This window comes from Mustela erminea, chromosome 15, assembly GCF_009829155.1.
Source record: "Mustela erminea isolate mMusErm1 chromosome 15, mMusErm1.Pri, whole genome shotgun sequence".
Classification (NCBI taxonomy): Eukaryota; Metazoa; Chordata; class Mammalia; order Carnivora; family Mustelidae; genus Mustela; species Mustela erminea.
The window spans coordinates 31,944,108-31,956,309 of NC_045628.1; the positions used below are offsets into that span (position 1 = coordinate 31,944,108).

At 43.6% G+C, this 12,202-nt stretch overlaps 1 protein-coding gene across 2 annotated transcripts in view; it reads left to right on the plus strand.

Moving 5' to 3' along the window:
• Window positions 1-2,590: 2,590 nt before the first annotated feature.
• The window catches only part of TBC1D4 (TBC1 domain family member 4), a 192,061-nt gene continuing 182,449 nt past the window's right edge, over window positions 2,591-12,202 (plus strand). For both annotated transcript variants that reach the window (XM_032315115.1, XM_032315116.1), the window contains exon 1: window positions 2,591-3,197. In XM_032315115.1, coding sequence (XP_032171006.1) covers window positions 2,700-3,197 — 498 coding nt within the window. In that variant the 5' untranslated portion in view covers window positions 2,591-2,699. The remainder of the gene's footprint in view (window positions 3,198-12,202) is intronic.

The following is a 12,202-nucleotide window of genomic DNA, read 5'->3' on the forward strand; positions in this document are numbered from 1 at the left end:
TTTTAAGATTTTATTTATTTATTTGAGAGAGAGACAGTGAGAGAGAACATGAGCGAGGAGAAGGTCAGAGGGAGAAGCAGACTCCCCGTGGAGCTGGGAGCCCGATGCGGGACTCGATCCAGGGACTCCAGGATCATGACCTGAGCCGAAGGCAGCCGTCCAACCAACTGAGCCACCCAGGCGCCCTATTTTTAAAAGATTTTTATTTGTTTATTTATTTACTTGACAGAGAGAGAAAGGGATCACAAGTAGGCTGAGAGGCAGGCAGAGAGAGAGGCGGGGAAGCAGGCTCCCCTGCTGAGCAGGGAGCCCGACGTGAGGCTGGATCCTAGGACTCTGAGATCATGACCTGAGCCAAAGGCCGAGGCTTAATCACTGAGCCACCCAGGTGCCCCAGAAAGTTTATTTTTCACTCATAAGCAGTGTGCTGTGGGCCCAGGAGATTCTTCAGGACAGCCGTCCTCCTTGCCTTGGCTCAGCTTTCTGAGCTTTGATTACAAGCAACCTCTTTATGGACATGTTTCCGTGATGACCACTGGAGGGGAACAGTGGGCTGGAGTGACAACTACTGGCAATTTAACGCTTCTACTTAAGATGTGACCCAAGTTACTTCACTGCCAAAACAAGTCTTATGACCCATGCCTAAATTTAAGGGGGCAGAGAAGAGCTATCTATCTTCCTAGGTGTCAGGATACAGAGAAGATCAGATATTGGTAGACAATAATAACACTCACTGCACAGTAAGATAAACATGGCAAAAATGTTACCAAGAAAAGGCTAAGGCTTTTAGAACAGGAGGCAATGGCAGGATGTCATATGATAAAAGACAATTCTGTTTTTCTGTCAATGAATGAAAGTTTATTGCTTCATTTTCTTTAACCAGTAGGAAATAGTCTGCTGGGCTCCAAATTCAGTCCTAGCTCCCAAGCTTGTTGACTTGGTAGAACCCACAAAATTTTCAAGCTCTCCCCAGTTCTTTGTTCTTTTCTCCCCCTCTTTTTGGTTCCAGCATATGTGGCCTAGAGAAATGGCCTAGGGAATTTGTAGAAGAAAGTTACTGGTAAGGTTCTAGAAGGTTTCAGTCTACATTCTGAGAACTTGTCACTGCTTCTTGAAGACATTTTGCACAAAGGTAGGTGGAGTAGTTATAAACCAAATGACTAAACCTAAACAATTAATAAGGTCTCTTGGAACCTAGCTGCTTTTTTACAAGAGAACCATCAGGGTGTACCCAGAAATTCAGTATAGGAATACTTAAGGACAACTGATCATAATCATCTTACATAAATAGGATTAAAAAAAAAATAACTCCAGGACTTTACAGAAAGTGAGCATACCATTAAACTAAAAACAGTGAGAAACCTTTGGGGTTTGGGTTTTCATTCTCCCTGTAGATACTTTGGGGAAAATTGGGAACTTGCAGTGTGTTTCCCATTTATTTTGTTTACTTATCGAATTCTTCATTATAATTCAGTAAGAGCAAAAAGAACGAGAATCTAATTTGCTAAAATGAAAAAAAAATACTTCTTTCTCCACTTTAAAGTTAGAATGATCGAATTATCCTTAAAATGTCTTCTGTGTACCTCGGAAATATATAAAAGGTGAGAAATCTCTACTGCCTTTGAACTGGGTGCAAAAAATGGATAAAACAGGATTCTTTTGGGTAGTATCTGGAAATAAGATTCAGAAATTGTTAGGCAAGTCTTCAGAAAGAACTGAAACCATGCAAATGCTGTTCATAAAAAAGAAGTCCCCACGCCCAGCGGAGAGGGGTCCCCTCTCCAGGGGGCAGCAGAGACGCGCGAGGGGCCGGGGACGTCGGCGACCCGGGAGAGGCGGTGTAGATGCAGGCAGTGCCCGCGCCAGCAGCAGGACTGCTGCCCCAGGGGCGGCTTGGAGGGGCGGGCTGGGACAGGGGCCGGGGGAAGAGGCGGAGAGGCGACTTCACAGAAAAGCTTTTAGAGGCGACGCTCTCCGCCCGCCCGGCGGGAGGCGGGGTAGCAGCCCGATTAAAGTAGCAGCCTGGAAGGAAGGAAGGCGCGAGGGAGGGACGGGAACAGTTGGGAGGAGGAGCAGCGAGCCGGGCCGCGGCGACAGCTAGGGGGAGCGGCCCAGCGTGGCCACGTTTTGGTATTGTTGTTTTCCAGCGGAACAGTGCTCGCAGGCCCTTTCCGTAGGGCTGATCGCGCCGAAGCCCGGCGGCCCCGACCTTCCAGGTGACAGCCGGTCACCCTGGTAGGAGTCAGCTCCGCCCCAAGTCACCCCGCCCGCCCACAGCTCATTCCCCGCCCAGCCTCCGTCTGCCCGCCCGGGGCGAGCGCGGCGGCCGCAGCGGCTCTGCAGCGCTGGAGCAGGCGGCGACGGGCAGCGGCGCGGGGTCCGCGGCGCAGGAAGGGGGAAGTGCGGCCCCCAGGCGCTAGCGCGAGGAAGGAGGATGGCGATTTAAGCCGCCCTCTCCTGCCAGTCCGGCTGCGGGGCGCTCCCCGGGGTGCCCGCCGCCCGAGCCTGCGAGCCGCGCCGGGGGGAGTGCCGCATGGGGCAGGGCCGCTGAAGCGCGGAGTTCGTGGTCTTGCCGTGCCAGAGAGGGCGCGGGGCCCGGGTGCGGCAGCTGGCACTGTTTCGGCGGCGCCTTCAGCGCGGCAGTCGGGGGCGCGGCGCGCCTACCCCGGCCGCCTCGGTGCCTTCGTGGGGCGCGAGTTATGGAGCCCCCCAGCTGCATTCAGGATGAGCCGTTCCCGCACCCTCTGGAGCCCGAGCCGGGCGCCCTTGCGCAGCCGGGCCTCGGGAAGCCGGGCGACAAACGGTTTCGGCTGTGGTACGTGGGGGGGTCGTGCCTGGACCGCAGGACCACGCTGCCCATGCTGCCCTGGCTCATGGCTGAGATCCGCCGGCGCAGCCAGAAGCCGGAGGCGGGCGGCTGCGGGGCGCCGGCCGCCCGCGAGGTGCTCCTGGTGCTCAGCGCGCCCTTCCTGCGCTGTGTCCCCGCTCCCGGCGTCGGGGCCGCGGGGGGCGTCGGCCCCGCGGCGGCGCAGCCCAACCCGGCGGTGTTCATCTTCGAGCACAAGGCACAGCACATCTCGCGCTTCATTCACAACAGCCACGATCTCACCTACTTTGCCTACCTGATCAAGGCGCAGCCCGACGACCCCGAGTCCCAGATGGCCTGCCACGTTTTCCGCGCCACAGACCCCAATCAGGCAAGACGGAAGCTCGAGGCGCGGGGGAGGGTCAGGCGCCCTGGGGAGGAGTCGCGGGGCTGGAGGCGCTGGGACCCCTGAGGAAGGGCTGACGGACTGTGGTCGGGCTGCTAAGCGCGCGCCCTCCACGTGGCGCGCTCCAGCGTCCACTCCTCCCGTCCGGACGACCAGGAGTGTTGGAGCCAGCGTTCGGGGGTGGGCGGGGTGGCAGGAGCGGACCCCGGCGGGAGCGGGAGAGCGGGAGGGAGGCGGAGAGTGGTCCCGGGGTGGTGGAGCAGCGGGTGCGCCCCAGGAGGACGCGGCGAACAGCGCTCGTCTTGGGAGGACTGCGGTGTCTGGGGTGTGCCTGGAGGAGGGAAGCCTGGCCTTGGCCTTGGTTTGCGTCTGTACGTGTGCGTGAGACCAGGCACTGGAGAGTTGGGGTCCTCGAGGCCCTGCACTCACTCTCCGCCTTGGTGGAGTGTTGCACCTTAACCCACGTGGAACGTCGAGTCCTAGTAACGGCAGCACCTGCGTGTCTGGGAGTTTAGGGAAAAGTTAGTCGACAACGATGTCACCAAGTAGGAATCTGCGTTTAGATTTGAGTGCAAAGAAAACTTTTTGTTTCGTTTTGCCTTTTTTTTTTTAAACAGTTGTTGTTGTTGTTGTTGTTGTGTGTGTGTTTCCGCATTAATTGGAGACAGATACCAGCTTGGGAGATTTAAAAAGTCATTTCGTAAAAGAGGCCAAGATCTATTTTCTAATATTTCTCCAAAGTCTACTAAATTGAAGTGTCTGTTACCGAAAAGTTCATTTTTACTTTCTTAAAAACAGGCAAGCCCCTTTACCAATGGTTGGAGGAATCTAAACAAAACTTTGTGACAGTGATTAAGTCTTTGAAAACTCGTTTTAAAATAAAAGTGTAAGGAGTTTTTATCATGTGCTAAGCCCCTGAAATGCTATTCTAAAAACAGCTCTTTAATGTTTGCAAAGTGCTTTAGATGCTTTAGAAAAATAATGTTCTCTATATGTAAACAAAGTCTCAGTTGCAACATGTGGCTGTTCCTTGAGTAGCTGGGAAATTAATAGTAGTCAAGGCAGAAAAACATCCTGCAAATACGCTTTTTTTCTTAATTCATTATTTTAGCATCTGTCATTGAAAGGGTTATTCACAAAAGGCCTGTAGCTGAATTGAAGAAAATAAAAGCTCATTGTCTTAGCTTTCATCAATTATTTTGTAAGCTAGATTAATACCTTAACATTCAGAACTCCCAGTATGAAGAGAACAGTTTTAAGTTATATGACCACCGTTAAAATACCTTTTTACAAATGATCTCAACATTTAAATCCATGATTAAAATGCATTTCACTTTGTGCTTATTTGTTCAAAGCTTATTTTTAGCTTATACCTCTGTTGAAATGGGAGTGCAGTATGTTCTTTATATCTGAAAATTATCACTAATTTTGTTGTATTAAGATTTTTTTTTTTTTTTTTTGGTTCTCTCAGTAAGGAGGAAGAAATTGCATTTTCCCAGGACTGTAAGGAATGTTTTATGATTTTGGGTAGCTTATGTTAAAGTATTTTCTTCAGATCTGATACATCATGGCTAATGTCCTTGATGGTCAAAGTTTCTTTAAGGTCGAAGCACTTAGAATTCTTGACAGTGGCTGTTGAGCCCTTCCCAGCTTGGTTGTTAGAGGATCATTAAAAACATGCCCCCCCCCCTTTTACCTTAATTATGTATTTAGGTGTTTGAGGCTGAATGTGCTATTGTTTTACAAATAACAACAGGCTTAGGCTCATTTCTTCCTTTTGATCCTGTAGGAATACTGGGAACCATATGCCCGTTTGATAAAAGAGAAAAAAACCCCTAACTTTTCCTGTTTATTGTCATTTCCCTGTTGAGACTTTGGTCTAAAGATATGGATTCCAGTTTACTCTGAACCTAGAGAATCCCTGGTAGAGGATCCTTATATTGAAAGGCCAGATGTTGTTCCATGAAGGATTATCTCCAGCCATATAGCAGGGTTGCAAACTCAAATGCATGGGATCTGGTTGAGTGAGGTGGAGATTGAGTAAGGACCAAGGACCACGAGTGATGCTCGTTTCTCAGGGAGTTACTCAGCACCAGTTGCAAATTGCATTGACAAGATACAAGTCTGGTGTTGTCAGAGCTTCTGGTTTCCTAAGAGTGGAAGTCTGGATTTTTTGTATGACTTCATATTTTAAAGTATTAGCAAATATTTTAAACATTTGAGATTCCTATCTGGACCAAACAAAACACATCTGAGGTTTGGCTTCAAAGATATAAAGGCTGCCATGTTGTTTTTCATAAATATTTGTTGAAAGGACAAGTGCAATCATCAGGCTCTGTTGCTTTTTGCCACTTTTCCGTTTGGGCATCTGGATTCACTTAGTATGGCTCTCATAGTAGGCACAGGGCCATTTTGGGGGAGGAATTTATACATAATATTCTCAAAAGTGATGTTTCTACAGCTGAACTGGGTAAAGGGATGGATTCCTCACATTGTACCATCTAGGGGTATGCTTCATACCCCATAGTAGGCTCTGGATGGTTCTAGGCACCTTTGAAATCAGAAGGAAGAAGACCTACTATCTGCTTTGTCCCTGAGAATTATTTATTTAGTTGGACTTTAAGATCATTGTTAAAAGAGTCTCCAGTCACTGAATAAAGTATGGAAAGTAGCCTAGAGGAGTAGGCCGGCAAACATCCATGAATAACTTTGCCTCTGGTTTGTCTCTCATGCCTGTCCCTTTGCTGAAATAGGCCTTTGTGTAGGATGGCCATATAATTCATTGTTTAATGAATCTAGGATGTCTAATGAATTGTTCAATGAATCATCTAGGATGATCTTTTTTAAAAGATTTATTTATTTGAGAGAGAGAGAAAGAGTACGTGTGAGGGAGGAGAGAGAGAAAATTTAAGCAGGCTCTCCACTGAGAGTGGTGCCCAACCTGGGGCTTGATTTCAGGACCCTGAGATCACGACCTGAGCCAGAATCAAGAGTCAGAGGCTTAACTGACTGAGCCAGCCACCCAGGCGCCTCTAATCTAGGGCAATTTTTATTGAGAACAGGGGCACTGCTAATTACACAGACATAACAAGGATAAACCCGGATTGTGTAGGGCAAACCAGGAAATGCGGTAACCACAGCTAAATGGAAAAGTTTGTGTTTATACCTAGCCACTGAGATGGCTAGTTTCCACATAAGAAATGATAAGGTTTTGCAGAGTATCTGCTCATCTCTTTTGGGGGGTGGATCTACAGGTAACCTCTAAGATGGGAGCACTGTGCTAGTGGCTTGGGTCTGTTGTGGGGTGTTGCCATGGTGATGTGCCCTCTGGATCCCCCTCTCCTCTGCGGGGGGTCAGAGTCAACTTAAGCATGTGGGCCTAAAGGAGCTCTCAGCCAGAATGGCCTAATGAGGAGCTGTTTGTCCCAGGTGCAAAGAGAGGTGGGGGTCAGGAGCAAAAGAACCAGTTCCAGATAAAAAATGTGCCTGTGCAGAGTGGTTCCCATTTATTCAAGCCTGTGTGGTCCTGCACAGGAGGAATGTCAGGCTTAGTACATTTCAGCCAAACTTGGATATTTGAATTAATAAAAATACTTAACTATATAATTAAAAAAAGAACTACTGGCATAAATTGAATTATAGACTTAAAACTGGTTGAGGAACCAAGAATATCTGATTCTCTATCTAAGATCTAGGGTAGGTCACTTATATTTTTCAAATTTTTATCTTTATCTACTTTCAGAAAGAGACTGCGTAGCATTATCTCAATTTCCCAAATGAAAAGCAGAAATTATTCTAAGTTATGTCTATTTTACCATATGGGAAAAAAAGCAAGAGTTGTTAGTGTTTATAAATATTGTTAGAGATTAAAGATGTTAATTATCGTTTGCATTAGACTGCATGAAAATTATATTTCAAAATTACAGAATAAGCAATCATTTAAAAAACAAAAACATGATTACTATGATTTTTGCTGATTTTGTTTATGTATTTCTTGAGGCTTGCAAGAATGTAATTTCAAAGAGATTTATAAGTTGTGTTCTTAAAATTCTTAAAGATGAACTTGACACCAGTTTATTTGAGCTCAAAGTTCTCTAAGTTTGTAATGTTTTTTGTTTCTCTTAAAATATTTAGTTATTTTCTGAGCTTTATTCAGGTAACCAATTTCAATTTAGTTCTGTTGATAGCTTTCAAAAGGGATCATTTCTCAGAAGTTATTACTCATTGCTAATGGGGCTATACTAGTCAGGAAACTAAAGAAATGGAAATCTGAAAGTTTTCATGTTTCTCTTTCTGCTTTCGGAATAGTCTGTGCCATTCTAGACAGATAGATCTCTCCCTTCATGTTTGCTATAGTTGCTTTTTTGTCGCCAACCAACCCCCCCTGTCCTGATTGGAGTTGGAGGTTGAATTGCCCTGGCTCTACACCATGGTAGAATCTTGACCTTGATATCTGGGGGAAAGGTAAAAAATGTGTGCCCAGAACCTCCCAATTATGAAGCAGTGTTAGTTATAGTGAAGACTGAGACTATTCAGTTATCTGGGCTTGTTTATCATAAGCCAGAGTTGTGGTTCTCAAACTTGAGTATGTATCAGAATTACCTGCTTGTGGACGCCTGGGTGGCTCAGTTGGTTAAGCAACTGCCTTCGGCTCAGGTCGTGGTCCCAGAGCCCTGGGATCGAGTCCCACATCGGGCTCCCAGCTCCATGGGGAGTCTGCTTCTCCCTCTGACCTCCCCTCATGCTCTCTCTCACTGTCTCTCTCTCTCTCTCAAAATAAACAAAAAAAAAAAAAAAAAGAAAAAAAAAAGAATTACCTCCTTGTTAAAACACATGACTACCCACACCCCCTCCAATTTCTGATGTTAACAAGCTCTCCCAATGATGATGCTCAGTCTACTGGTCTGGGGACCACACATCGAGATCCACTGCCCTCAATGATTTATTCATTTGTTGGGTTATATGACCACTTCTATCCACTTAGTTATTTTTGCAATTCTCAGACTTAGAAGTTCAAGGTGAGTGTGAGGAGGAGTAATATCTGACTACAGAAGATTTTTTAAGAAAATCTTCAATTTCTAGCTAAATGGCTTTGCATATCTTCCCTAGATAGTTATTCTGCTGGTCATCCTAGGACTATCCATGTGATGAATGAAAACTTTACCTTTCAAGCCAAAGTTTGAAGTTTTGCAGATGGAATAAACAAGTTTCTTAGGAGTATGCCGCAATGTGAGGTTATGATAAGATTTTTCAAAAAATAAAGATTTATTTATTTGCATCCAGAGAAATAACAGCATTCTGCATGTTTGGCTCCCTGACTGTTAAGAAAATCAAGCAGGGGTGCCTGGGTGGTTTAGCTGGTTGGACTTCTGACTCTTGATTTCAGCTCAGGTCACAATCTCAGGATCCTGGGCTCCAGCACCGCTTTGAACTCTGTGCTCCGCTATGGGTCTGCTTGGGATTCTCTTTCTCCCTCTCCTCTGCCCCTCCCCACCACTTGCACTCTGTATCCTCTAAAATAAATAAATCTTAAAAACAAAAAATCAGACAAAAAGAAATAGAGTTGACATTTTGGTGAATAAGATGATGACCATTCTGAATAATTATTGCTCCCATGGCTATCATTTGTGTGTGTGTTGAGAAAACTTAAAATCTACTCTTAGCAAATTTCAAGTATACAATTTAGTATTTTATTAATGATAGTCACCAGGCTGTCTGCTCATTAGATCTTCAGAACTTAGTCATCCTGCATAACTGACGGTTGGTACTGTTTGACCAACATCTTTCCATTTCTGCCATCTCCCAGCTCCTGGAAACTGCAATTCTCCTCTGTGCATTTATGAGTTTGACTTTTTAGGTACCATATGTGAATGAGATTATGCAGTATTTGTTTACTCTTTCTCATGTTTATATTAAAAATATCCATAGTTAAATATGCTCATTAAATTTGTAAAGTAATAATTAATGTTTAGTGCATGCTTGGATATAGTTATACCTATATATGTGTATTCATTATAACAAATATATTTTTATATATTTGTTTCAATGAGAAGCAAAAGGTCTACATGATATCTTAGGCTGGGGAAGTTGAACTCTGGTGTATCTTTTATGTAGTGGCCTTAGGAAGGCAGGGAAGTAAACTATGACAGTCTCTCTGTAACTCTGTAAGTACAGTTTAGAATAAAAATTTAGAATAAGTTTGGAAAAGAATATAAAGCTTTAGGATGTGTATTTAAGAACAGGTACAACTATGCATTATATCAAGTATATATAAACTATATAAACACTATAAAGTATAAGAAAGTATGAAGTATAAACTATTAAACTATTTATTATAAGATGAAACTATACAATTATATAAAGTATAAAATTATAAGATATAAAAATAGTACACTTACCATCATTATAAAATATATATTATCAAGCAAGAAGTACTGGAACCAAGTTGTCCTATCATAATTACCTTAATTTAAAGACAAAAGAATATGTAAATTTTTAGAAAAGATTTTATTTATTTATTTGGGTGGAGAGGAAGAATACCAGTGCAGGGGAGGGGTAGAGGGAGAAGCAGAGTCTGAGCTGAGCAGAGAGCTGGACTCGGAGCTCCATCCCGGGACCCTGAGATCCTGACCTGAGCCAAAGACAGATGCTTTTTTTTCTTTTCAAATTAAAAGTTTTATTTATTTATTTGTCAGAGAGAGAGAGAGTGAGCGCAAGCAGGGGGAGCGTCAGGCAAAGGGAGAAGCCAGCTTTCTGCTGAGCGGGGATTTCGATGTGTCCATCCCAAGACACTGGGATCACGACCTGAGCCAAAGGCAGATGCTTAAACGACTGAGCCACCCAGGCACCCCAAGAAAATGTAAAATTTGAAGTCAAAATAAAGCCCAATGACTTGATGGGCTTATGTATGCTTTTGTAGGAGTTCAAGAAGAAAAAAGTGGTTTAGAAAAAAAAATCACAAGGACCATAGTGACACCGGCATGCTGTTCCCATGCTGTGTCCTAGTCCTGCTGTTTGGGAAAATATCTTTTATTCATTGAATTTAGGTTGTTAGTATAAATAGTACTGGTTTTATACTTGTGTTTGTGGCTATTTTTTAGATTGATTCCGTCTTTAGAGTTGTTTAAAAACTAATGCTATAAGCATATGGAGTTTATATCTAGATTTTTGTGAACATATTTAAATAGACTAAGTGAAATAACGATATCTTCTTCTTCAGTATCAAAGATACTGAACAATCTGTAAGTTTGGAAAACTCTGGGTTAAACTTTTAGATGTTATTTAATGGATCCCTGATAATTTATAATCACATGATAGAAAGGGAAAAATGTGGGATTAAAATTTTGGTTGGTTTAATTTCAGATTATCTTAACACTGGTATCTGCAGCCCACCAAGAAGATATGGGAGTTACAATTTTTTAAATTACTGATCTCTTCCAAGTTTTATTTCTTGTAAGAGGTTGGGTTGGAAAGAGGATCTCCAAGTAATGGGATTTTCCCGGCTAAATATAGAAGCCTAAATTTGCTGCTCCAGTTCTTTTACGTTGTGGCTGCCCTTAACTAGTTCCATAGTTTCCACTTTGACACTGCTGTGAATTTTTACATGAATTTCTAAAATTCTCAATGTTAGAACCATGGAACTTAATACTATCAATGTCACTTTGGAGGAGTTCATTATCATTTTTAGTTTCTTTTTTTCTTTCTTTTTTTTTTTAGATTTTATTTATTTATTTGACAGAGAGAGAGAGATCATAAGTAGGCAGAGAGGCAGGCAGAGAGAGAGGAGGAAGCAGGCTCCCTGCTCAGCAGGGAGCCCGAAGCGGGGCTCGATACCAGGACCCTGGGATCATGACCTGAGCTGAAGACAGAGGCTTTAACCCACTGAGCCACTCAGGTGGCCTCAGTTTTAGTTTTCGAAGTCAAACTGTACTCCTGGGCAAATCAGGCATTCTTTTGCATCTCACCATTGTACCTTCATAAACATTTCCAGGAGCAGGTTATATAGTGTGGACAAATACATTTATGATCTAGGCCTTTTACAAGCCAACAGGCAAATTTGTTTTTAGGCCCTCGATGGCTCCTGGCTTTTTCAATTAACCTCTTGCCCTGGTTTCAGGCAATTCATTCTCATTAGCTGAGCAGCCTGAGAGATTTTTGTGGGTTTACCTAAAATTAAGCTGATGGCCTTCCTGGTTGGTTTTCTAAATCTCTCTTCCCATTAGGTCCCTGGGAGCATGCTCTGTATCTGTCGGGATATCTTTTCACTCTGTGCTGACTGCTCATTGTGAAGACCAGCCAGTGCCTGTTGCCTAGCTCTTAAATATTGCGTGCTGTCTGCTTGATTGAATTGTTTTCCAGTTGTGGACGCTTGTTTTCCCTCTTCCAGGAGATGATCTGATGTCTGGTCCTTGCCCTTTCTTGTTGGCTTCTTCTAAAGCTATGAAGCTTGTGTACTGATTTTATTTTAGTTTTCATATGGAATTATGCAAAGGTCTGTTGACATAAACATAGCCTAATAGTAATGGTGGGCATGACTCCTGTATGTTCATCCATAATTCTTTTTTTTTTTAAGTTTATTTTTTAAGTAACCTAGACCCAACATGGGGCTCAAACTCACAACCCCAAGATTAAGAGTCACATGCTCTACCAACTGAGCCAGCAAGGCACTGCTCATCTCTAATTTTTTTATCTAATTTGAGGCATGTTCAATAGGCAGATCTCTGGTTTCTAATCCCAATATTAAAAATAATGTAAAAAGGGATGGTATTACATTCTGTTTCTTGGCACCACCCTTTATATTTTAACTTCCCCATTGATTCTAAACCTTTTCCAGAGGTCAGATTGTTCTGTTAAAATAATAAATGACATTTGACAACTTTGCTCATTCTGTGCTTGTATAAGTACAATGTGTTGGTCATAGCAATAGAGACTAGTCATAGCAACAGAGAATAATATGCTGTTAGGGATCTGGGAGTTAGTTAATTGGCATT